At 50.0% G+C, this 25,419-nt stretch overlaps 1 protein-coding gene and 1 pseudogene across 1 annotated transcript; both read left to right on the top strand.

The window, feature by feature from the left end:
• Window positions 1-2,053: 2,053 nt before the first annotated feature.
• On the top strand, window positions 2,054-2,526 carry LOC101423485 (eukaryotic translation initiation factor 5A-2 pseudogene; annotated as a pseudogene).
• A 6,513-nt stretch (window positions 2,527-9,039) lies between these two features.
• On the top strand, window positions 9,040-25,283 carry PES1 (pescadillo ribosomal biogenesis factor 1). The gene is made up of 15 exons (XM_004481347.5): window positions 9,040-9,168; window positions 12,004-12,083; window positions 13,537-13,690; window positions 14,767-14,876; window positions 18,616-18,787; window positions 18,870-18,959; window positions 21,260-21,376; window positions 21,479-21,553; window positions 21,750-21,839; window positions 21,957-22,084; window positions 22,437-22,562; window positions 22,693-22,877; window positions 23,323-23,480; window positions 23,600-23,761; window positions 24,844-25,283. The coding sequence occupies exons 1-15, from the start codon at window positions 9,145-9,147 to the stop codon at window positions 24,925-24,927; spliced, it is 1,755 nt and encodes a 584-aa protein (XP_004481404.2). The 5' UTR covers window positions 9,040-9,144; the 3' UTR covers window positions 24,928-25,283.
• The last annotated feature ends 136 nt before the right edge of the window (window positions 25,284-25,419 follow it).

The raw sequence follows: 25,419 nt of genomic DNA, 5'->3' as shown, positions 1-25,419 counted from the left end.
GTGCTTCAAAGGACAGTAAGAATTTCTTGTCAGGGCTAATACAACTGGTGACTTTAAATTGAAGTTGGTCCTCACCATTCTGAAAATTCTAGAACCCTTAAGAAATATGCTAAATAAACTCTGCCTCTGCTCTATCAATGGAACAAGAAAACCTGGATGACAGAACTTAGAATATTTTGGCTTACTGAATATTTTAAGCCCACTGTTGAGAACTACTATTCAGAAAGAAGTTTCTTTTTAAAATATTATTGCTCATTTATGATGTGTCTGGTCACCCAAGAGCTCTGATGGAAATGTACAATGAGATGAATGTTGTTTTCATACCAGCCAGTACATGCAGCCCATGGATCAAGGAATAATTTTTACTTTCAAGTCTCAATATTGCAGAAATACATCTTGTAAGGCTAAAGCTGCCATAGATAGTGATTCCTCCAATGGATCTGGGCAAAGTCAATTGAAAAGCTTCTGGAAAGGATTCCCCATTCTAGATGCCATTAAGAATATTCAGGGAAGCGGATTTGGCTCAACCGATAGAGCATCCGCCTACCACATAGGAGGCCCAGGGTTCAAACCCAGGGCCTACTGACCTGTGTGGTGAGCTGGCCCATGTGCAGTGCTGATGGGTGCAAGGAGTGCGAATAAAGCACAGCCTGCCCAGGAGTGGCGCCACACACATGGAGAGCTGACGCAGCAAGATGACGCGATAGGGATGCGGACTTGGCCCAATGGATAGGGCGTCTGCCTACCACATGGGAGGTCCACGGTTCAAACCCGTGTGGAGCTCGTCCATGTGCAGTGCTGATGAGCGCAAGGAATGCCCTGCCATGCAGGGGTGTCCCCCACATAGGGGAGCCCCACACGCAAGGAATGTGCCCTGTAAGGAAAGCCGCCCAGCAAGAAAGTGCAACCTGCCCAGGAATGGCACCGCACACATGGAGAGTGACACAACAAGATGATGCAACAAAAAGAAACACAGATTCCCAGTGCTGCTGATAAGGATAGGACTGGTCACAGAAGCACACACAGCAAATGGACACAGCGAGCAGACAACTGGGGGTGGGGGGAAGGGGAAAGAAAGAAATAAAAAACAAATCTTTAAAAAAAAAAGATGACGTGATTAAAAAAAAGACAGTTTCCTAGTGCCGCTGACAAAGAATGCAAGTGGACAAGGAAGACACAGAGAATGGACACAGAGGGCGACAATGGGGGTGGGGAGGGAGAAGGGGAGAGAAATAAATAAAAAATAAATCTTTTTTAAAAAAGAATATTCATGATTCATGGGAGGTCAAAATATCAACATTAACAGGAGTTTGGAAGAAGTTAATTCCAACCCTCATGGATGACCTTGAGCGGTTCAAGACTTCAGTGGAGGCAAGGAACTGCAGATGTGGTGGCAATAGCAAAAGAACTAGGGTTAGAAATGGAGCCTGAAGATGTGACTGAATTGCTGCAATCTCATGGTAAAACTTTAATGGATAAGAAGTTGTTTTTTGTAGATGACCAAATAAAGTGGTTTCTTGAGTTGGAGTTTACTCATGGTGAAGCTGCTGTGAACATTGTTGAAAAGACAACAAAGGATTAAAATATTACATAAACTTAGTTGATAAAACGGTGGCAGGCTTTGAGAAGACTGACTTCAATTCTGAATGAAGTTCTACTGTGGGTAAAAGGTTTTAAACAACATCACATACTACAGAGAAACCTTTCATGAAAGGAAGAGTCAATTGATGTGGTAAACCTCACTGTTTTACTTTAAGAAATTGCCCGCAATCGCCTCAGCCTTCAACTATCTCCACCCTGATGAGTGAGCCTCTGTCAACCTCAAGGCAAGACCTATTATCAGCAAAAAGATTATGACTTGCTGAAAGCTCAGATGATGGTTAGCATTTTTTAGCAATAAAGTGCTTTTTAGATATAATGTTATTGCACACTTAATAGGCAATAACATAACTTTAATATGCACTGGGGACCACCACAGCTGTAGGGGACTGCCATGGGTACACAGGCAATGGTGCTCTTTCCTTGCTGAAAGTTTCCTCAGAAAAACTACCATCTCCCCAGCCCACCATGGCAGATGAAATTTATTTCACTACTAGAGATGCTGGGGCTTCCAGCACTTACCCTATGCAGTGCTCAGCCCTGTGCAAAAATGGCTTCATGGTGCTTAAAGGACGACCAAGCAAAATAGTGGAGATGTCAATCAACACTGGCAAGCATGGTCATGCCAAGGTTCACCATGTCGTAACTGATACTTTCACAAGCAAAAAATACGAAGTTATTTGCCCTTCTACTCACAACCTGGATGTTTCACATAGTAAGAGAAATGATTATCAGCTGATATGCATTCAGGATGATTACCTTTCCCTGCTGACAGAAACTGGTGAAGTTCGTGAGGATCTGAAGCTTCCAGAATGTGAACTGGGTAAAGAAATAGAAGGAAAATACAACGCAGCTGAAGGTGTACAAGGGTCTGCCATGTGTGCAATGAGTGAAGAATATGCTGTAGCCATAAAGCCCTCCAAATAAATGGAAGCATCCAGCATGAGCAAACAGTTTAGTTGTGCATGAACTACAGATCTAAAGTTTGGTTCTAAGTTGTCACCAAAGAGATGTCCTTCATAAGTAACCTCATTTCTTTTTAATTGTTTTTGAAATTCTGATGGGTTAGTTTTGTAGGCAATTGGTAATTGAAAAAATAATCAAGATGTCTTTATTTTTTTAAATTTTGTAGGTATTTTTCCTGTAACACCCCTGTGGTTTTTATGTGAGTCCAAGAAACAGACAAGATAGCTTCAGCAAATGAAATGTGCTTTGTGTGAGCAAATCATTCCTGAATTTTATCTAAGTGATAAATAAACCAGGGTTTTAAATAAATAATGTAGCATCCTGTGGTACTGAAGTACCACATATAGGTTGAACTGCATCTGTATTAATTTCAGACTTAATATCACAGAACAAGTATTGGATTGGAAATGTCACCATTTCAACCTGTTTGTGGTAAGTACAACTACTTAAAATAACAAACAAAAATCATGGTATCAAAAACTGGTGGCCATGTGCAACCACTTGTATTACCTCAGTCATAATACACCTTGCTGAATTGTTGGCAGACAAGATAATCTTACACGGTGGTTTTAGTACCTGTTTGTGGTTGACCGAGGGCAATGCACTGTTGGGTGAATATTAGAGCAACTCAGATCGTGAGACACAAAAGACAGTGAGTGGGAAAAGGAATTGGTTAAAGCTATGGGTTTTCATTGGAGGCCTTTTGTAATCAACATAAAAATAGAAAGTTGCCTTTTAGGTGTGTATATTTGCTTTTACCTTTTGTTTTCCATTTCCTTCCCTAACCTCCTTTTCCTCTCTTTCTCTCCTCCCCTCTCCTCTTTCTCTTTCTCCTGTGTCCTGCTTTACAGGATACTATGTAGTACTTTTTTCAATCTTATTAATTTTGGTATTTATCAGTAATCACTCCTTTCTAACCATTTTTTAGTTAGACAAAAACTGGAAATTTAAATTTTAAATTGATTTGAAAAGTTTGTTAAATTTTATGTACTTTTCTTCTAAAATTAAAGTGAATCATGGAAAAAGATTTTTGAAAAATGCAGAGAAACCAAAAACTTCACGTGACTGTGATATTTGCTTTATTGAAGTAGCCTCAAACTGCAGTGTCTCTGAGGTCTGCAAGTAGGCAGACGTTTACAATTGCTGCATTCAGATGAATCAGCAGCTGGACTCATCCCAAAAGAAAAAATAGGGGGAGCCGCAGCCCGGACTGCCCTACAAAGAGAAAATTCTGAAGAAAAAGGCACTGAACACCAGGGTGATAAGTCCTTAAGCATGATGAGTTCCCTTAATAAGGGAACTCAGGCACAGAGAGCTGCAGCTACCTCACAATGGATAGAGAGAATGGCAACCATACTTTAGATTATATAAGGCTGGGGAACAAAGATGACTGACCAAGAAACTTGCATGTAAGTTTTGGAAAAACTTCTGGGCATATGCTCTTTCTCAAAACAAGATGCCTTCGGGGTGGGCAGCATTCAAGGTTATAGCAGCTAAAGCTCAATGTGCTTCTAAGGACTTACAGGGAGGGATGCTGGAGGAGGGGGGAAGGGCGAGGCCAATCCTCTATCAGGTAGGAAATGTTAATGTATCATACAACAATTCCACTGTAGGTATTTATCCCACAGATAATACCTGCATATGTGGGAGGAGATGTATGCACAAAGTTACTCATTGAAGATCTGTTTGTTCCACCAGAAGCAACCTAAATCATCCCCACAGGGGATTTGGATAATTATAGTACATACTTACGTACACATACTCTGCAGCCTTTAAATTAAAAAAAAAAAAAAAAACAAGGCACAAGAAAGCCCTTTCTGCAGTGAGCTGGAATATCTCCAAGATATACGAAGTGAAAAAAAGCCAAAGTGCAAAACAGTATGTATTATATGTTAGCATTAATGGTGGGGATGGATATCTATGTATCTACTTATCTGTATTTCCAGAAGACATACCAAAAATTGGTACCACTGATTGCCTCTAGGAAGTAAAATAAGATGGCTAAGGGATGGGAGCTGGGGGATGGGACACTCTTTATGCCATTTTATATCTTTTGACTTTTAGAACTATTACCTAGTTTTCAAATAAATTTTATTTTGTAGTCAAGTTTCAGATTTACAGAAAAACTAGTTTCCATAAACCCCACACCTGGTTTCTCCCTACTAACATCTTAAATTAGTTTAGTACATTTGTGATTAATGAATGTTGATACATTTTTATTTACTAAAGGCTATACTTTATTCATATCTCCTCAGTGTTCTCCTAATGTTCTTTTTCTGTTCCAGGATACCATGTTACATTTAGTCATCATGTCCCCTTTGGCTCCTCTTGGCTGTGACAGTTTCTCAAACTTTGTTTTTGATAACTGGGACAGGCTTGAGGAGTACTGGTCAGTTATCTTGTAGAATGTCCCTCAATTATGCTTTATCTGATGAATTTTTTCCATGCGTAGACTGGGGTTATGGGTGTTGGGAAGGAAGTCAAGAGAAGTGCCCTTTTCATCACATCAAGTATATAGGGTATCAACATGCCATCACTGTTGACGCTAACCTTGATGAGCTAGCTGGGGTAGTGTTTGCCAGGTTCCTCTGCTGTAAAGGAATTATTTGAAATTCTTTTGCATGGAAGATTTATCTCTTCTCCCCAGTTGTTTATTTATTTGATATTTTACTTATATCAGTATTGACTCATGGAAAATTGTTTCATATTTTAGGTTATAATCCAATACTATTTTTTTGCTCAAAATTTTCCAGCTGTGGTCACTGGAAGCTTTTTCAGTTGACTCCTGTGTTCCTTCGACGTAGCCCAATCATCGTGGAGGTTATTTTTTGTTTTTAGCACTTATTTTCTGGCACTAGCAGATGCTCCAGGCTCATCTTGTGTGTTTCCTGTTCCAGTTCTAGAATTAGTCATTATTCCGAGGAAATTTGGCTTTTTAAAAATTGGAGTGTGGTATAAGAAACCAAGATCTGGGTACTGAGTGTGGTAGCTGCTACTGGGTTATTATATCTAGGCCTCTGAGGTGACAGAGCAAGGAAATATTTGTACATACTATGCCATGTATATACACATATCTATATTTCTATATATAACCATCTGTATCTATATTAAGTTGAACATAAGTTTATACTGATGTCTCCAACTCTAATCCATTATTACCACATTGATCATTCTAGACTCTTCCCTGTATTTATCTGTACATTTTCACTCCAATGGTGAGAAACCTGTCTCCCACCTTCTGCCATCCATTTACTTATTGTTCAATTTCAATATTCACATTTACCTACATCAGAATTGTTAACCAGGACCCTGGTGGAATAGGAATATAACTTTTAAACTAGAGTGCAGTGCTATGCCTTTTTTTTTTTTTTATAGATTTTTAATTAATTTCTCTCCCCCCCCCCCCACTGTCTGCTCCCTGTGTCCCTTCTCTGTGCGTTCTTCTGTGTCCATTTGCATCCTTGTCAGCAACATGCAATCTGTGTCTTTTTTTGTTGCATCATCTTGTTATGTCAGCTCTCTGTGTGGTGGCACCACTCCTGGGCAGGCTGTGCTTTTTTCATGCAGGGCAGCTCTCATGCAGGGTGCACTCCTTGCGCGTGGGGCTCCCCTATGCGGGGGCCAACCCTGCGTGGTACAGCACTCCTTGCGTGCATCAGCACTGCACATGGGCCAGCTCACCACATGGGTCAGGAGGCCCTGGGTTTGAACTCTGGACCTCCCATATGGTAGGCGGATGCTCATCAGTTGAGCCAAATCCACTTCCCTGCACAGTTTCTTTTGTTCACTCACCTTCAGTTACTTATGTCAGCAACTTCCCCTCTACCCTTTTTGGTAAGGTTGTTCCACATATCTGTAATAGTTAGATTTCTTTGTCACATTCTGCATTCCATTATGGCATTCCCACCACCTTCCTAATTAAAAAAAACAAAACAAAAACTTGCATACAAGTTCACTCTTGTGCTGTAAAGTACTAAGGGTTGAGACAAATACATATTGCTGTTTCCAAAATTAGTGTCATACACAATGGTTTCACCATCCTTAAAAAATCCCATGCTTCACCTATTCAATCCTCCCTCCCACCAATGAGACCTAGAGAACCAATGATCTTTCAACGGCAGCAGAGCATTAGACCAAGTGAGGGTCCTTCAGGACTGCATAGGCAGCATGCCCTTGAAGCCAGTTCTTTATAGTCTTGTCTTTTCCATGTCATATAATTGAAATCATACAATATGGACCTTTTTTAGACTTGCTTTTTTCAATAAGTACTATACATTTCAGATTCATCTGTGTCTTTTCATGGCTTGATAGCTCATTTTATGCTGAGTAATATTCCATTCTATGGAGGCAACAGTGTTTTTCCATTAATCTATTATCTTGGTTTGGGGGATCATGCTATAAACATTTACTTGCAGGTTTTTGTTGAACATTAATATTCACATCAGTTGGATAAATACCTAGAAGCGTGACTGTTGGACCATTTGGTAAGACTACATTTAGCTTTGTAAGAAACTGAAAAACTGTCTTCCAAACTGGCTGTACCACTATTATCTATTTTAAAAATTAAAACAATTTTAGAAATATTTAAAGTGACAACTCTAAGCAGTTGGTATCATCTCCATTTTACAAATGAAAAAAGGTAAAGAGAGGAAAAGTAGCTTGTCCAGTCTTGGAGATAAAGCCAGGTATGTCTGCTTTCAGAGACTGGGTTCCTGACAACATTAGTGAGGGAATATTGGTACTTGACAAAGCATTCTGTGGGTAGATGAAGACAGAGGAGAGATCTATGGGTTGTCTGCTTGGGACTGTCCACGACCCATTAAGTGGCAGAGTATGAATTCAACAGCAGACTCTAGAGCCAGCCTAGTGAAAATCCATTCTCCACTGCTTAGCAGCGGAGTGACCTTGGGTGAGTTCCTTCAAGTGAGCTTGTTTCCTCACCTATAGAATGGAGCTCTTAGAAGTACCTACATGACCTCTATTGGTCTGGATATACAACTGCTTTCCCGGAAAGCTCCACTTTCGTCTTCCACTGACCCGTCAAAATCAACATGAGCCAAACAGGGTTTATCTTCTTTCTACAAACATGGACCACCTGTGCAAGACTAGCTACATGAATTGTGAGAGTCGGTGCAAAATGAATATGCAAGACACCTTTAAAAAAAAAAAAAGAATTTCAACGGCAGCAGAGCATTAGACCAAGTGAGGGTCCTTTAGGACTGCATAGGTAGCATGCCCATGAAGCCAGTTCTTTTCAGGACTCATTCACATCTATCCTTTCCTGACCATCCTTGTTTCTTGACCCATAGTGCCCTCCATGCTCCAGTCAGAATGGATTCCTTGCGGTTCTCTGAATTCCCCCCAAGTTTTGTCTCCAGCCTGGGTGCTCCCTTTCCACTTCTTCTTTGCCAGTCTCAGGTCCTTCTTAAAACACTCTCTTCTGTCTGGTACGATGAACACCCCAGGCCCATGATTTTCCTCACACCTCTTTGGCAAGATGTTTCAAAGTCTTCTTTGCTAGCGTGCCATCCTCACCTAGCTTTCATCTAATTTCCTTTTTCATTGTGGAAATGCGGAGCTTTAATTTTATTTTCGCTTTAATTTGGGTAATAAAAACTTACATTGTTCATAATCATCCACCAGCCAGTCTGTCTCCACCTTTTAAAATGGTGAGTTATTTAGCCAGAACTCTGGGGGAGGTCACACTCACAGAGGCTTCAAACTTGTATTTTTAGGCCATTTCCAAATGGGATTTGGAGGACTTAAGGAGGAATATACCAAACAAATTTAAAATTGTGTCCGTTTCCGGTTCCACATCCCTCCGAGGTAAGGATATTTGTATAAATTCTGTATATATCCTCTGAGGGGCACAATACGGAATTTTCATGTGTACATATTAAAATCTTGAATGTGTTAAATGTACGTTAAAAATAGACCACGAGTTCGGTAACTCTACTTGGCCTTCCGTTACTCTTCAACCGCCGCTAAGACGAGCACTCGGATTCTCTCAACCTCTGTCAGAGAAAATGATGGCTTCTGTTCTTATTTTATCCACAAGAGAAGAATGAGAAGCCGAAGGCCGCGGGCGAAGCGAACGCACCCTCACCTCTCTAAGGCCGCGTCCACGCGGAGCGGGGGAAGGTACACGTACAACCGTTACCAGGACAACGCAAACCGCGCTCACGCACACAAAGCAAGGCTTCTGTATCCCAGAAGGCACTGCGCTGCTTTCCGCCCCCTTCCGTCCCAAAATGCAACGGGGCCCAAACCTCAAGCGCTCATCGTCAGGGTGATTACAGAAATGCCTGAAGATCTGCATCCGCTTACATTTTTAAATTGTCTGTAATAAGCTCATAGGTGGGAAAGAGATAGAAGAACGGTCTTATTTGTTTTTCCAAAAGGGTTAGTTGTAAATCTCCATGAGGAACGCCCCTTCTTTCCCTGAGCTCGTGCAGGCGCCTCCTTGGACAGCCCAGGAGACCAGCGGCTTGGGGCCCTCGGGATTCCAGACCAGACACATGTGGGAGGAAGTGGTCCTGTCTGTCCGCGCGTCGCTAGTAGGCTTTTAAACTTGCCGCTATGGGAGGCCTGGAGAAGAAGAAAGTGAGTGGGAGAGGCGCCGGGAGCGCTCGGGGGGATGGGATATGGGGGCGGCAGAACTCGGGGATCACAGATCTCAAAGGTGGCAGCTGTGAGCGGAGCCTGAGGGTGGGCGAGGACTACAGTGCACGTCCGGGGAAATCCGGGAAACAACTCTGGAGCGGGATTGTTAGAGTTGTGCCTTACCAAGCAAAACTTCGCCAGAGGCCAGCCTGGCCGAGGCGACATCTGTTCACTGGACAAGTGATAAACGTTACGTAGAGTTTCTCATCTCTCATTTGTTATTCTGTTTACATTGAGCCAGACCCTGTCCTGTGTGTACTGGGGGTGGAGGCATAGACAGTTAGATGTGGGCCCTGCCTTCCTGGTGTTCACTTTCTAGTGTTTACCAAAGTAAACAGTCAGAATTACCACAGATTGTTAACGTTTGCCGTAAAGGAAGCAAACAATGTGTAAGACTGAAGGAATACAAAAGGATCCTTACATTAGTGTTGTCTTGGAATGTCTCACTGAGGCTACAACATTTAAACTGAAATATGAAAGAGCAAGCGATCAAGACTTGGGTAGGTTCTGGGACATGGAATTACTTAACGAGGAAGCCAAGACTCTCGGGTGGGAAAGGTTTGCTGTATGTAAGGGACTGGAAGGATATTAGGATGGCTGGAGTATAGTAAACCTGGTGAGGTTGGGATTGGACAGTGATCGAATCATGCAAGTCCTTGTAAGCCACAATGAGAAGCTTGGATTTATCCTCGGTGCAGTAGGAAGCAACTGAAGGGGAGTACATGGTCAGTTTTTCAAGGAATTGTTCTTGCTGATGTATGGAGAATCATCTCAGTGGTACGAAGAGCCTGGAGTGGGTGGTGGGTGTGGGTGTGAAAAAGATGCAGGGACTAAAGTGTTGGCTTCAGCGAGAAAGTTTCCAGTGCCATTTTGTTTTTAACCCAACACATTTCTTGAACACCCACTAAATGCTAGCCATTGGAGCTACAAAGATATAAGGTGGCAAACCCTGCCTTTGAGAGCTGGGTTTCTCAATCATTTTGACTTTTTTTTTTTTTCGGGGAGTTGGGGTATCCTGTTCATCATGGGATGTTTAGCATTATCCCTGACCTCTACCATTAGATGCCAGTAGCACCCAACAAAAATCTTACCAGACATTTTCAAGTGCCCCTACCTCATCCTCCTTCCCCAGCAAGTGTTATCACCCTAGTTGAGAGCCACTTATCCCTTTAATGTTTAAAAGTGTAAGTGTGTGGTGACAGAGGTATGTGTGGCATAGAGCAATGGAAAGTACTTTTAATGAATACTCAACCTCGTGAGACAGTCTAAAACCCATCATTGTATCCCCAGGACCTAGCATAGGTCTGATCCCCAATAGGAAAACTTTTTTTTTTAAGTTTTATTTTTTATTTATTTCTCTCCCCTTCCCCCCCACCCCACCCCCGAGTTGTCTGCTCCCTGTGTCGATTCACTCCAATAGGAAATTAGTACGTATTTGAAGGAACGTGGCCATATAACTGGCATTTTTCATGAACATACCCAAGGAGTCTGTGAAAAGATTTCAGGAGGTCCATGAACTTGAACCAAAAAAAGAAATCAGCTTATTATCTTTATTATCTCTGACCTCTAACTGAAATCTAGCGTTTTCTTCACTTATGAATGTATGCAATAAATAAATTATAGTAGTATTAATTTCACCTGACTGGAGCAAAAAAGGTTAAGAAGCCCTGTTCTAGAGGGAGATCGTGTTTGAGAAGGATGTACTTGGTCAGCATTAGAGGTGTTTGGTACAAGGCATTGTTACTTTTATCAAGGACAGAGAGATGTGAATTTGAGACAGCATTGTGATGCCACAGGCATCTGCATGGTTTGCCCAAGACCATACACTTCTTGGGGCAGGTAGAAACCAGATGTTTTGCTTTATTACCCTCATAGCATCTACCTTAATGTTTTGAACATAGTAGAGGTCCTGTTATTGATTGTTGAATGATTGAAGGGGGAAAAGGAGGAGGCATATGGCTTAGGTCATGTATTTTATCACCAAGGGAGCAAAAATTGGTTCTTGGGATGGGAGAGGGCAGGAAAAAAATCTTAGATGTGAGTGGTTGGTGGTTTTCCAAAGGACCACATTATATAACAGGTATAAAGTATATATGTGGTAATAAAATTTCATGGGGTCATGGGGGAGGAGGGGATGTTTTGGGGGAAAATGTCTGAAAAGGCTGTGGGGGTGGGATGGTGATAATAGAAAAAAGGTTGAGAACACTGACTTAGTGGTTAGGTGCTAAAGCTCTGGACTCAGACTTGGGTTTGAATCCCAGCCCTGGCACTTAAAAAGCTGTGTGATTGGGGAGTGGGTGTAGCTCAGTGGATGAGCACCTGTTTCACATATACAAGGTCCCAGGTTCAATCCCTGGTACCCCCCCCCCCCCCAAAAAAGCTGGCTATTTCCTCCCATGTTGAGGGGGGTTTATAATAGCAACTGTCACAGGCTTTGGGGCTTAAACTTTGGGGATTAAATAAAATAATAGTGGAAGTAGCTACCAGTAACAGCCAATACTTTGAGCTAGTACTGAGTGCTTGGCACAGTACCTGATTCATAGCTACTATGTATCATGGTCCCCAGCATCATGCTTTGCAGAGCTCTTTTTTCTCTACATGGACGACTGCAAGGACAGTGCAGGGAAACCCCTTCAGGTGGGGGTCTCTCTCCCTACAGTGTTGCCTGTCCTCAGAGCACCTTGGCCACTACCCTCTGGAACGAGGCACTCCCAGAGTTTGATGTCAGGTCACTGCAATCATTGTTAATGAAGATTTGTTTTCTTCTTCCTCAAGTATGAACGGGGCTCTGCCACCAACTACATCACCCGAAACAAAGCCCGGAAGAAGCTGCAGCTGAGCCTGGCCGACTTCAGGTGAGGTTGGAGAGGAGTGGAAGAGCAGGGCCAGGGAGCCTGGGCAGTGAATTACACAAAGATAACATCCTCATCATGGTACACCACAGCTCTCTTTTCCCTGAGCTGCGCAAACCCTCTCTAGAACTTGTGTGTTCCTCCTATCTCGCTCAGCCTTGCTTTCGTGAGCTGTGCTTTGCATTTAGTAAGCTTTCTGCAGGGAAGCTGGAGGAGATCTGGGAGATCTGGTCTCCTTGGCATCATCAGAATGGGACCCTCCGGGGGTTCTGTGTGTCTCGCCTCCACCCCCGTTCCCTCCTTTCTGGCAGAAGAGACCCATCCCTGATCCTGTAGCTGGGGCTTCCCATCTTTCATGGAGTAAAATCGAGACTCCACCAAGGCCTACAGGCCTTGCCAACCTAACTACCTCTGACCTTGGCAGCTTCATCTGGCTGTGTTCTAGCCACCTGGGCCACTTTTAGTCCCTCAAAAACACCCAGTACGGGAGCATATGTGGCTCAAGCGGTTCAGCGCCTGCCTCCCATATGGGAGGTACAGGTTTGGTTCCAGTGCCTCCTAAAAAAAAACACAAGCAAGACAAACAAACTCAGGGAAGCCAATGTGGCTCAGTGACTGAGCGCTGCCTTCCCACATATGAGGTCCCAGGTTCATACCCCGGCTCCGGTACCTGAAGCACCCAGCACTTTCCGGGCTTACTCCAGCCTTAGTCCCTCTTCTTAGGATGCTCTTCCCTCCACCCTTTACATTGCTAGCTGTTTCTCTCCTCCTCAGGTCTCTGCTCATACGTCTTTTTTTTTTTTTTTTTTAAGATTTTTAAAAATTTATTTCTCTCCCCTTCCCCCCCCCCCCCTGTTGTCTGTTCTCTCTGTCCATTTGCTGCGTGTTCTTTGTCCTCTTCTGTTTTTGTCAGCAACAAGGGAATCTGTGTTTCTTTTTGTTGCGTCATCTTGCTGCGTCAGCTCTCCCTGTGTGTGGTGCCATTCTTGGGCAGGCTGAACTTTGTTTCGCGCTGGGCGGCTCTCCTTCTGGGGCGCACTCCTTGCGCGTGGGGCTCCCCTACACGGGGGCACCCTTGCATGGCAGGGCACTCCTCGCACGCATCAGCACTGCTTGTGGGCCAGCTCCACACGGGTCAAAGAGGCCCGGGGTTTGAACCGCAGACCTCCCGTGTGGTAGACGGACGCCCTAACCACTGGGCCAAGTCTGCCTCCCCATATGTCACTTTCTGAACCAGGCATCTCCCAGCTTCCCTAGCTAAAGGGGGTACCTGCCTGGCAGCCCCTGTCGAATCCCAATTTGTTTCTTATGCTTGTGACAGTCTGCATTATATGTTTGTCTGGGACCTTTTTACTGTCCAACTCCTGCACCAGCAGGCAGGGACCCCTAGTTCCCTGGTCACTTCCAGGCCCCACCATGGTCCATGCTGACTGAAAGAATGACTTCTGTCTTCCAGGCGGCTGTGCATCCTGAAGGGCATTTATCCCCATGAGCCCAAACACAAAAAGAAGGTGAACAAGGGCTCCACAGCGGCCCGTACCTTCTACCTTATCAAAGACATCAAGTTCCTCCTCCACGAACCCATCGTCAACAAGTTTCGGGAATACAAGGTGAGCCCTGGCTCTGGGGTCAGCTCTGTGACCCACCAACCATGGCGGGGGTAGGGGGGTCCATGCTGAGCAGGCTTCTCTAAAAGGGATGGGAGAAGTAACTGAGGTCACGTGTGGAAATCATTTGCAAAAAGCCAGCCGATGATTGATGCTTCCAATCTCTCTGAAAAGACTAAACTTTTTGCCTCAAAGACAAAGATGTTTCTCTTTCAGGGACTACCTGTTGTGCTCTCTGCCCAAAGAGAAACAGCTCCTATTCCTGATTTGTTCTGAACCTGCTCCCAGGACACCTTTCATTGCCCAAATCAAAATCAGCAAATGCTTGAGTAACACAGGGAAAGCAGAACACTTTATGCCAAGGGCAAATAATTAGAAGTAGACTGTTGCCACTCACACCTCTGATGGGGAGCCAGCAGCCACTGCCATCTCTCTTTCCCAGCCAGGCCTGCCAGAGAGGGTGGCTAGCCTGTTCTGCTGCTGGGTGTTCCAGACTACATAATATCACCATGTTGAAAGAGGGCTCTTCCTGGGAAATGGCTGTTCCAGATCTGAGAACACTCAGCAGAGGTGACATTCGAGCCTCTGGAGAGCGGTAGGGGGAATGGGGTGGGCCTGACCAATGTTTGGATGGAAGAAGCCAGTTGACTTAGAGGCCTTCTGGCCCTTGACCAGCCTCAGCTGCCTCTTCCTGTGTGAACCAGCCACATACACAAACCCGGAGCTCGTTTCATGCCAGCACACACTGATGTTGGGAACGCAGAGCACCTGCCTTCTTCATATAAATATACGGACTCCCACTTGGCAAAGGCCAAGCACAGCACATCCGTGGGTGGTGATCACTGTTCGTTTGTCAAAGGGGGTATACTGGTCTAATTCTGCTTGTTAGCAGGGGTCAGTCTGAGTGCTCCTTGGAGTTGACTGTTTTACACATTCTGGGCTGAGGGTGTTGTACAGCGACAGCTGTGGCCAGCTTCAGGAGGCTTTGAGAGCCCTCCTGCCCCTCGTGCCATCCCTTATGGAAGAGGAGTGTCCAGCAAACCCTTTGGCCCTGGCATCAGTGGTCTCTGCTCCTCCAGGTATTTGTCCGGAAGCTGCGGAAGGCCTATGGGAAGAGTGAGTGGAACACCGTGGAGCGTCTGAAGGACAACAAGCCCAACTACAAGCTCGACCACATCATCAAGGAGCGGTGAGCCGGGGGGGCCCTCCGCGCTTTGCCGCCTGCTTGTTCACTGCTAGGCTCCGTCCTCAGCACTGGGGATTCAGTGTGGGGACAAGATAGATCCTGTTCGGGAGCTGGCATCCTTTTAGAGGAGACAGACTGGAAACAAAACTGACAGACTGCTCCAGTGTTCGCAAGTCACAGCAAGTGCTGCGAAGGATGCAGACAGCATGGCAGGGACTGGGGAGGTATTTAGTAACAGGTGCATCATAGGAGGCCACTTTGCAGGGAGACCTTTGAGACGGCCAGGGAAAGCCATTCTAAGTAGAGGAGCAGCAAGTGCAAAGGCCCTGTGGTGGGGGAGAGCCAGGGCTCTGGGGGTGTAGACCTGAGAGATGCACTGGATGCTTGGACACCTTTGTGGTCTTAATTGTTCCTCACTGAACTTTCTCAGGAGCCTCCCTCATTCATTGGCTAAGTCAGTGGTTTAAATTCAGGGGCATTCTTTGTGGGCCTCCCTCACCCCAGGCGAAAGTTCTAATTGTTACGGCTAGGGCAGAGAGTGCTGTTGGCATCCAGCAGGTAGAGGCCCGGGGTGCTACTAAACATTCCACAGTGCACATCCACAATATGGGGGATAGTCCAAGAAAACACTACCTAGTTCACTGTCAGCAGTTCCGAGCTTGGGAAGTGCCAGCCTAAATGAATGTCCATCTTCTCTTGGGGACTGGTGGTCCAAGACTACTTGGCTTCAGTGGATGCACTTAGCCTCATTGAGTCAGGCCAGCCATGGGCTATCACCAGAAGAGCCCTGGCTTAGGCACTAGATCGCGGGTCTCCTCACCACAACCCTGCAGCTCGTGAGCCTGGTGGCCAGGGGACAGTTTCTGATCTGAGCAAATCCTCACTCACCTCTAACGGGTGTCTGTGATACATGGCTGCTGTGAGGAACAAACGGAAACACAAAAGCCCTTTGAAAGTGAGTGCCTGGATCCATGCACACCCCAGGTGGCAGCGCAGTGGCAGTGCTCCTGTTCCTTGTCTCCCCTTTAAAGAGAAAAGCAGGAAGCCCTGAAGTGGCCAGTGCCATTTCTGCAAAGGTAGGGATGGCCGGCAAGGTGGAAAGTTACAAAACCCTGAGATGCCAGTGGGGGGCCATGTAGATAGGTCCCCACCTCTGCTCTGGGAAACCAGGCCTCTGCCTGGCCTGATCACTTGGCAGACCCCGCCTGACTCAGGGCCCAGAGCTGGAAGGCCATTGGCCATCTCTGGTCCTGTGCTTTTCAGGACCTTATTTCTTTGACGGCACGCTTCTCTGGCAAATGCTGTGCTTGGGGCGGGGGTGGGGGAGCACCTGGAGTCCCGTCTGCCCTCTTGTCCCACATTTCCAGGAATGGCCCAACAGTGTCACATTCCACACGAGCCACTGAGGCCGGGAGGTGAAGGTCAGGGCTGAGGGTCTCCTTGCTTGCGGTGCAGCGTCCTCTCTTCCACAGCCCTGTGGGACCCACACCTCTGGCCCCAGGGGCAGTGCACAGGAAGGGACCTTGCCTGTGGTGGCTGCTTCTTGTCTGCTTCCTCATTAGTATTCGTATTTCCTTCCAACTCCTTCAAGTGATACAGGAGAGTGGTTTGAATTGCTTCCCTCAGTTGTGGCGTTGTCTGGCTTTTCCTCTGAGGTTTGAATCCCTTCCCTTGAATGAGCCGTATTTTTCTCGTTTCTTAGTATGACTCACGATTTTCTGAACGTGTGTGGGCACCTGATTATTTTGACATGCTGACTCTGAAAGTCCATGTCTCCCCCTGGCCCAGGGCTTTCGTGTAGACTGGCTGTGTGTTCAGACTCTTCTTTGACACTTCGTCCAACTTCTGGACCTCTAGGGCCACCTGCGTTAAACTGTTCAGGTTTTCTCAGGCCTTCTGTACCTCTCTCTCTTGATCTGGATGCATGGTGCAGCTTTCAAGACTGCTCTCCTCTGCGCAGTTGTTTAACCTCCAGGTTTCCTTTCCTCTAGTCCTTCTCTGGGAGTCCTGGTCTGTTCTCTTTGTTCCTCTGTAAGTTTTCCTCCCCAGTGGATATGATTTGTTGAACTGCTCTGCCATGTGTGTTGCCAGTTTTTCCCTACAGCTTTCAGTCCTGTGGTCTGCCCTGCCCTATAGCAACTCAGTTTCCCCCTTCTTCTGTGCAGATTTACTGCTTCCGGTAACTTCCACATCAGGGTATCTTGCTCCAGGGAGCCAGATAGGGTCAGTGTTCAAGAGCACCTTCTTTTTCCATAAGGGTGCACCAACCATCACAGCGCTATCCAACGCGGGTCTCTTTCATTTCCTGGGGACCATTATGTATGTACACATTTGCTACCCGCCATGGCCCCAGCTTGGGCCTTTGTGGCCTTGGTCCCCATGCTGGAATGTGCGAGGGTCTCTAAGTTGCTGCTGTGTGGGGCTCTGTGGTCCCTGACCCTGGCAGGAGGTGCCCAGGCCGGGTGCTGTCACTGGGTGACTTTCAGGCTTTGTGGGACTGAGGTGGTAGAGGGTTCTGGCTGGCAGGTCCAAGCCAGAGATCTCTTTTGGTGGGATATTTTTTGTCCTTTCAGTGGAGTCATTCTCTAGTTTCTTTTACCCTCAGGAGTTCCAAGCAAGTGGGATTTGCCCTTTTATTTACTTTTCTCTGAGGAGATCTTCTCATTTACCTCAGGGCTTGCTGTGGCACTTGCGGCCAGGATCCGAAATTCAGCATTTTTACCACCTGCTTCTCATTGGTTCTATGAACTAGACAGAACTGTGGATCCTGAGAGGCAAGGAAGACATAAACTGCTGTAGTGACCTGTGGCCCAGACAGGACCTAGTGCTGCTGAGGGGCAGGAAGCCTCAACTTCCCTCGTCCCCCTGAGGCAGCTTCTCATTTTTCACTTTCCGTCTCTGACCTCCAGATAGATTTCCTCTGAACAAAAGGTTCCACCTTAAAAAAAAAAAAAGATTTCGGGGAGCAGATGTGGCTCAAGCAGTTGAGCACCTGCCTCCCATATGGCAGGTCCCAGTTCAGTTCCTGTGTTTCCTAAAGAAAACAAACAAACAACAAGGAGACAATGAGCAAAAAAACAACATGAGCAGGGAGCAGGTGTGTTTCCCACATGAGAAGTCCTGGGTTCAGTTTCCAGAGTTTCCTAAAGAAAAAAGAAAGTTTGAGGGGCACCAACTCAAGCTAGTCTTTTTTTTTTTTTTTTTTTTTAAGATTTTTAAAATTTATCTATTCCCCTGCCCCTTGTTTGTGGTTGCTGTCTGCTCCCTCTGTCCATTTACTGTGTGCTCTCTGTGTTTTCTTGTCTTCTCTTTAGGAGGAACCAGAAACTGAACCCGGGACCTTCCATGGGGGAGAGAGGCACTCAATCACTTGAGCCACCTCAGCTCCCTTATTTATTGAATCTCTCATTGCTTTTTCTCTTTGTCTCTTCATTGCGTCATCTTGCTGCGCAAACTCGCCACACCTTCCAGTCGCACCAGCTTGCCCTGAGGCCCCTGTGGGGCTGTGTCTGACCCTGAGTTAGGTGGGCACATCTGGATAGAGCACTTCCCCCCAAGGCTGTTCCCACGTCCCCTGGTGGCTGCAGAGAAGCTGTCGCTGCCTGGCTTTCTGGTCAGGAGGGGCAGCATCAGGCCTGGCTGGGGAGCAGCCTCTGGAGTGGCTGGCAGCATGGGGCAAGGAGGTCACGACCCCCACATACCCAAACCATACGAGCCTGTGAGCGCTGCCCACCCCCCACAGGTACCCCACCTTCATCGACGCTCTGCGGGACCTGGACGATGCCCTCTCCATGTGCTTCCTCTTCTCCACCTTCCCCCGTACCGGCAAGTGCCACGTGCAGACCATCCAGCTGTGCCGCCGGCTCACCGTGGAGTTCCTACAATACATCATCACCGCTCGCGCCCTGCGCAAGGTGAGCACAGGGCCCCCTGGAGGAGCCCGTCCGCCCCGCTCCCCGCAGCCCCTCACCATGCTGCCGTCTCCCCCACACACAGGTCTTCCTGTCCATCAAGGGCATTTACTACCAGGCCGAGGTGCTGGGGCAGCCCATCGTGTGGATCACTCCCTATGCCTTCTCCCACGACGTGAGTGTGTGCCTGCCGGGGGGGGCTGCTATCAGCCCGTCCGTCCCGCCCTCCCGGCCCAGGTGGGGATGAGGGCACGGGGAGAGGTTTCTGCTGTCCTAACCTGGGGAGGGGCGTGGGGTGCTTACCTCACAGCATAGGTCGTCCTCAGGAGCAGGAGCGCCTAAGCCAGACCCTTGGTTCAGAGCCGAGCTCCTGCACTGCCCCCCCCAGCTGAGTGACCTTGTACAAGGGCCCTCCCCACGCCTATGCTCAAGTCAGCGATGTGCTTCCATCTTCTAAACCCTGTGGCAAGGACGTAGTAAAAGTCACCTTTAAAACCACCCGGTGCTTGGCCTTTCGGAGGTGCAGGATGAATGGGGTGGCAGCCGGGGGGGGCCAGCACTGCCTGCCCAGCGCCTGCCTGAGGCCTCCGCCTGGACCAGTGGCAGCGCCCAGCCCTGGGGTCAGATGCCCTGGGACCCTCGTCCTCACTCTGCCCCCCACTCTGTTGGCCTGTTGGCTCCTCGGGGCTAGAGGACTGGGTGGAGCGTGGTTAGGAAGGGTGAGCGCAAGAGAAGTAGCAAACAGCACTACTCTGTATTTGTCTTTTTTAAAAAACACTGGGACTTGCTGGCCGGGATCCATGGCAGAAATTCTGCTTTTGGCACCGAGTGCCCCATAGGGCCTCCGGCCGTCTCATTCTGTGGGTGCTTGGAGTTGACCATCCTCCTTGTCCCGGGAGCAAGAACTGGGGTCGTTAGGGGAGAGCAGATGCCACCGGCCTGGCGGAGCAGCGCCGGGCTGGGTTTGCTAACCAGGTTAGCAGGTGCCTTGGGGCAGGTTGGGGGTCTGGCATTGTGTTCGGTGGTGAGGCTGCAGTCAGGTGCGAGGTGGACCACCCCCTCCACAGCCTGTCCCCACTTCTAGCTGTACCGTGACTGGCTCCTCTTCCTTTCTTCATCCTTCCTCTCCTTCCTTCCTTCCTTCCTGCCTTCTCTGCCTTCTCTTCTCTCTGATACCTCCCCACCCCCAGCTGCTCAGACTGGTCTTTGTGTGTCCTCCCAGCTGGTGAATAGGGCGCTGTACAGGGCCTGCCTCCACACAGCTGGACTAGGGGAAGAGGACAGGCTGCCCGTTCCTCCTTCCTCCCCAGCCAGCTCCCTGCTGCTGCTTCCTCTCCAGAGGATGGGGGTGTCTGCTGGAACCAGGCAGTAGCAGGGGCCCTGGTGTCGTCCCCCCTCCCCTGGGGTGGCTGTGGGCAACTTGCTAGGTGCCATGCTGTGGGAAACGGGGTTGGTGCTCAAATACCCAGCCAGGCCCATTGAGGGCTGTGGGAGATGCTCATGGAGGTGTGAGTGGGGGGGCAGGTGGTAGCCCCCACAGCACAAGATGGAGAGACGGCTCACGGTCACGGGCACAGAAGGGACATGGTGACCATTACCGAGGTTTGACTTTGCTCAGAACATCTTCTCATCCAGATCCCAGGGCTGGGCTGGGTTAGCCTCCCTGGTGGCAGAGGCCAGTGCTGTTCAAGAGAAGAGGCGCTCAGTCTAGGTCTCAGATGCCTTCCACTTGCCCTGCTTGCTGGGCTGGCAGCTCAGGAGGTTGGCTGTGTGCCTTGGCCCCAGGCTAGCAGCATCCGTGCCCACCTTCTCCCAGGGGCTCTGGGGGCGGAGCCCAGGTTATCCAGGGCCCAAGGTGGAGGCACTACATTCTAAGTATCTGCTCCAGGAGTCCTGCGAGGGATTGGAGGGGCTGAGTCCTGTCCACTCCCTGCCCCCATGAGGGCAGACAGGGACCACTCCAGGGCCACCTCCGTCAGCTGGCCTCGTCTTCTCGAGGCTCTGCTCACCAGCAGAGGGTTAGTCAGCCACTCCTTGGGGCAGGGCAGGCTTTCTGCGAGTGCTGCCCTCCCAGTGCTCACGGTCCAGCCGTGGAGGCTGATACTGAACCAGGAATGTGGGCTGGGCAGTAGAGAAGGAGCTCTCTAAGGACAAAAGACTGAGCCGAGAAGGGTGCGGGGGAGAGCTGGGACGCGGGAGGCCCAGCCAGGCACGGGGGCAGCATGTACTCACTTTCAGCATGTTCTCATTTGCAGCTCCCCATTTATGTCACGGGGGTTTGGTTCTGGCCTCTAGAGGTGCCCCTAGCCCTCGGGACCAGAGCCCCCAGGTGCACCTGTGCCATGCAGCCCCTTCCCCTGAGGCAGCGCTCCCAGGGCAAAGCTTGCCAGGAGCCTGGGGTCCCTGGGTGGGTGTGGGTTGTCCTTTTCTTCTCTGGCCCTCACTGCTGCCACGACTGCCATTCCCCCCGCCCAGCACCCGACAGATGTGGACTACAGGGTCATGGCCACCTTCACCGAGTTCTATACCACCCTGCTGGGCTTCGTCAACTTCCGCCTCTACCAGTCGCTCAACCTCTTCTACCCGCCCAAGGTAGGGGGCCCAGCCCAGCGCCTTCTCGAGACCCGGCCGTTTGGCGGTGGCGGGGGTTTGTAGGTGTCGTCTTCTCCTCTCTGACCTTTCCCCTCCTCCCAGCTCGAGGGTCAGACCCAGGCAGAGATGAAGGCCGATGAGGGCGCCTACGCCCTGGACTCCGAGAGCTCCATGGAGGTGAGCGGCTGAAGGCATGAGCGTCATCCCCGCAGCTCCCCAGAAGGGTGGTCTCTGGGACCTGGCTTGGTGGGGGGAGGGCTGAGTCACGGCTAGATGGGCGCCCTTGGGGCTCGCCCCAGGAACCCAAACCCACTGATGCCCATCCAGAGCCGTCACTCCGACCGCCTCCCACACCCTGCTTCTTTTCCCACAGAAACTGGCCGCCCTCAGCGCCAGCCTGGCCCGTGCAGTGAACCCTGCCACCGAGGAGGAGGCCGAGATAGACGAGTTCCCCAACGACGGGGTGAGAACTGCTCTGCCTTCTTAGGGATGGGGGGGCCACGGGGGTCACCTCCCGTCCTGCCCTCCAGTGGGGGCGTGTGCAGCCTGGTGGTGTGAGACCTGGCCCCTCTCACGGCAGGAGACGGCGGCTCAGGAGGGCCGCAGGAAGGAGCTGGAGGCACAGGAAAAGCACAAGAAGCTCTTTGAGGGACTGAAGTTCTTCCTGAACCGCGAGGTGCCCCGTGAGCCCCTAGCCTTCATCGTCAGGTGGGTCGCCGTGAGCTCTGGGCCGACAGCACTAGCTCTGCCACGTGAGGGGCAGCCCTGGGCATGTGCAGATCGAGTGAGGATGTGTCAGGGCCCACCTCCAAGAGATGTTGTCAGCACTCAGCAAAGGGTAGTGCATGAAAAGTGCCCCCAGCGTGGCGCCAAGTATGTAGTGAGCACTCAGCAGAGGGCGGCTGCCTGCACTACTGTGTGGAAGGACAGGAAGAGAGCGGAAGGCCCCGGCTGGGCCAGGGCTGGAAGGTGTTGGCGCAGACAGGAGGATCGGGGGACGTGGGGTGTGGCTGCTTTGTCCCGGGAGGGTGAGTTTGTGGGCGCTCTCCTCTACACACAGGAGTTTTGGAGGGGACGTGTCCTGGGACAAGTCTCTGTGCCTCGGAGCCACCTACAGCGTGACGGACTCCTGCATCACCCACCAGATTGTGGACCGGCCTGGGCAGCAGACCCCTGTCATCAGCAGGTAGGCCCCGATGCCCTCTTCCACCTGGGTTTCAGGCGTCGGGGTCTGTCCCACCAGCTCCTGTGGGTGCACCGAGGCCTCGGCCTGCCCCCGTGACCGTCTGTTCCCACTGCCCCGTGCCCCGTGCCAGGTACTACGTGCAGCCCCAGTGGGTATTTGACTCCGTGAACGCCCGGCTCCTCCTCCCTGTGGAGGAGTACTTCCCTGGGGTGCAGCTACCCCCTCACCTTTCACCCTTCGTGACCGAGAAGGAGGGTGATTACGTCCCACCTGAGAAGCTGAAGTTGCTGGCCCTGCAGCGGGGAGAGGACCCAGGTGAGCAGGAGAGAGCTGGGCTGGGCAGCTAGGTGAATGGACACGTCCCCCTGGGCTGGCTCTGGGCCCTGGGCCTGCGCCAGCTGCTTCCCATCTTGGCTACAAAGGTGGCATGCTCCAGGGAATGGGTCAGCAGGGCAAAAGAGTAAGACTTAGGAGAAATGAACATGTGTATCCTCCAGGCAGGTGTTACCTGACATTCAGAAGAGTGGTCTGGAACTGTCATCAGAGTTCGCACAGGGGGCTCCAAAGTTGGGGGCTTAAAGGCAGCTGGGGCTGTGGGGGAAGGTGGCAGAGGAGTCCACAGTGGGACAGCCCTGAACTGCCTTCGGCACACGTCTACGGTGCAATGGCAGAGCCAGAGAGGGTGGTGCTTGGAGCCAGTTCACAACCTGCAAGGAAGGAGCAGGCTCCTGGGCATTCAGAAATCATCGGCTGTTTGTAGGAAACTTGGATGAATCTGAAGAAGAGGAAGAGGAAGAAGACGATGGTGAGGAGGAAGAAGGGGGAGAAAATGAAGAGGAAGAAGATGCAGAGGCTGGTTCGGAAAAGGAGGAGGAGGCCCGACTGTCAGCCCTGGAGGAGCAGAGGATGGAGGCGAAGGTACCGGGGAGCTGAACGGGGCTCCAGCCCGGGAAGCAGCCCTGCTCTTGGTGCCAGCCCCGGGCTTGCAGGGTGTGTGGGGTGACCTCTCCCCACCCACACTTGCCTCGTGTCCCCAGAAGCCCAGGGTGATGGCAGGCACCGTGAAGCTAGAGGACAAGCAGCGGCTGGCCCAGGAGGAGGAGAGCGAGGCCAAGCGGCTGGCCATCATGATGATGAAGAAGAGGGAGAAGTACCTTTACCGCAAGATCATGTTTGGCAAGAGGCGCAAAGTCCGCGAGGTAAGTCCCTGCTGCCCTCCCCTGGCCCGAGACTCCTGCAGTGGCAGCGCACATGAGCTTGGAGCGGAGCTGGCTCCTCTGCGGGAGGACTCCGCGTGCTCTCGTGGCCTTTTCCTGAGGTTGCCCACCCTCTGGCCCCACGCAGCCCCTGTGGGCATCTTGGGGCCACCAGCCCTGGCCCTGGCTTCAGGCTGCTTACTGCACCCGGCTTTTGGTGGGGTCCGACGCGGGCAGAGCTGTCCTGGCAGAATTGGGACCTACCATGCGAGGGACTTGGGAGGTTTCCGTTAAGCTTCTTACTATTTTGTATTTCCTTATTTACAGAGCCACATATGTCCTTTAAAAAAAAAAAAAACATACAATACTTGATGCCCCCTGGGTCTCTGTAATGGTGGCATGAAAGTGGCCACAGTGCTGCCCTCGGGGCCATCTGTAGTCAACCCCGGGTTTCTTTTGTGCACGTGGTAACAGTCATTGCTGGAGGGGGCATACTAGGTATGTGTAGTTTTGCAGTATGTGTTTCCCTTTCACCATAACAGGAACCGACTTCCCTCCATGGCACAGTATGTAGCCTGGGCCCAGCTGCTGGCATCCGATTGTTTTCCATTTTCAGTCATTCCCAGCAAACTTCTCTGAGCATGCCTCCACCCACCTGGATGTTTCCACAGGGTGACTTCCAGCAGTGGAGTGGCTGGGTTGAAATATCTAACAGATACTGCCCGGTGGCCCGGGCAGAGATTGCTCCAGGTTGGATCCCCACCAGCACCAGGCGAAGGCTTGGATGACATCCCAGCTTTCCCACCCTGTTGGGGGTTGGGGGTGTAAAAGGGCAGCTGCGGAGGCTCCTTCCAGCTTCTGGAACCTGAGACCCTCCTAACATGAGAAGGTGTGGGCCCAACCAATCGTAAAGGCAAGGGCAGAGGCATGTTTTCTCGCCCTGAGGTTATTCAGATATTTTTTGCCTGCCGACTTTTCTAGAACCTCTACTTTTAAAGGGTGGCCTCCTGTAGGAGGAGGGGAGTTGCCCTTCTCCTCCCCACTTCATCATAGGCTGATCCCTTTCCCTGCTCCCTTCTCCACAGGCCAACAAGCTGGCAGAGAAGCGGAAAGCCCATGATGAGGCTGTGAGGTCCGAGAAGAAGGCCAAGAGGGCAAGGCCGGTGTGAGGGCCGGCAGCCCCTCACTGGACTGAGGCCAGCCCCTGGGGGCTGGACACGTGAAGGCAGGCCAGAGGACGGAGGCTTGGCGACAGACCAGAGTTTCTTCTCTTCTCCCCTCCCCTCCTGCTAGCCCTGGCCTCCCTCAGCCAGAGCTCCCTGCTGGCCACCGAGCAAAGAGGCCTCGTGCCTCACCTGTTTCAGTGCTCCCGGGAGTCAGTGACGTCGGGGGCAGGGGGCCAGCATTCACTCTGGCTTTCTCCAGCACCCCTGCCTCCCACGTTTGGACCAGTGATTCTCAGGGCTGTGATGGGGTAGGAGTTGGGGGAGCATTTGTCATTAAAAGGCTGGTGTATTGCTGCCAATTGGATTCTGTGTTCTCGAGCCCTCCTGAGGCCGGAGAAGGGCCATCGTCACCCTGTGCCGCAGGCTGCGCCAGCCTGCGCAGAGCTCTCTGGATGTCCAAGGACCTACCTGGGCCAGAGACTTCCAGGAAGTAGA

This window comes from Dasypus novemcinctus, chromosome 19 (genome assembly GCF_030445035.2).
Source record: "Dasypus novemcinctus isolate mDasNov1 chromosome 19, mDasNov1.1.hap2, whole genome shotgun sequence".
Classification (NCBI taxonomy): Eukaryota; Metazoa; Chordata; class Mammalia; order Cingulata; family Dasypodidae; genus Dasypus; species Dasypus novemcinctus.
The sequence above is the reverse complement of the archived record's forward strand: the minus strand, read 5'-3'. Positions and strand labels throughout refer to the sequence as shown.

Excerpts from the sequence above, each read along its gene's own strand:
- PES1 (XM_004481347.5), top strand. The coding sequence starts at position 9,145 with ATGGGAGGCCTGGAGAAGAAGAAA. Across the intron at positions 9,169-12,003 it reads GAGGCCTGGAGAAGAAGAAA|TATGAACGGGGCTCTGCCAC; the intron begins GTGAGTGGGAGA and ends TTCTTCCTCAAG. Across the intron at positions 13,691-14,766 it reads ACAAGTTTCGGGAATACAAG|GTATTTGTCCGGAAGCTGCG; the intron begins GTGAGCCCTGGC and ends CTGCTCCTCCAG.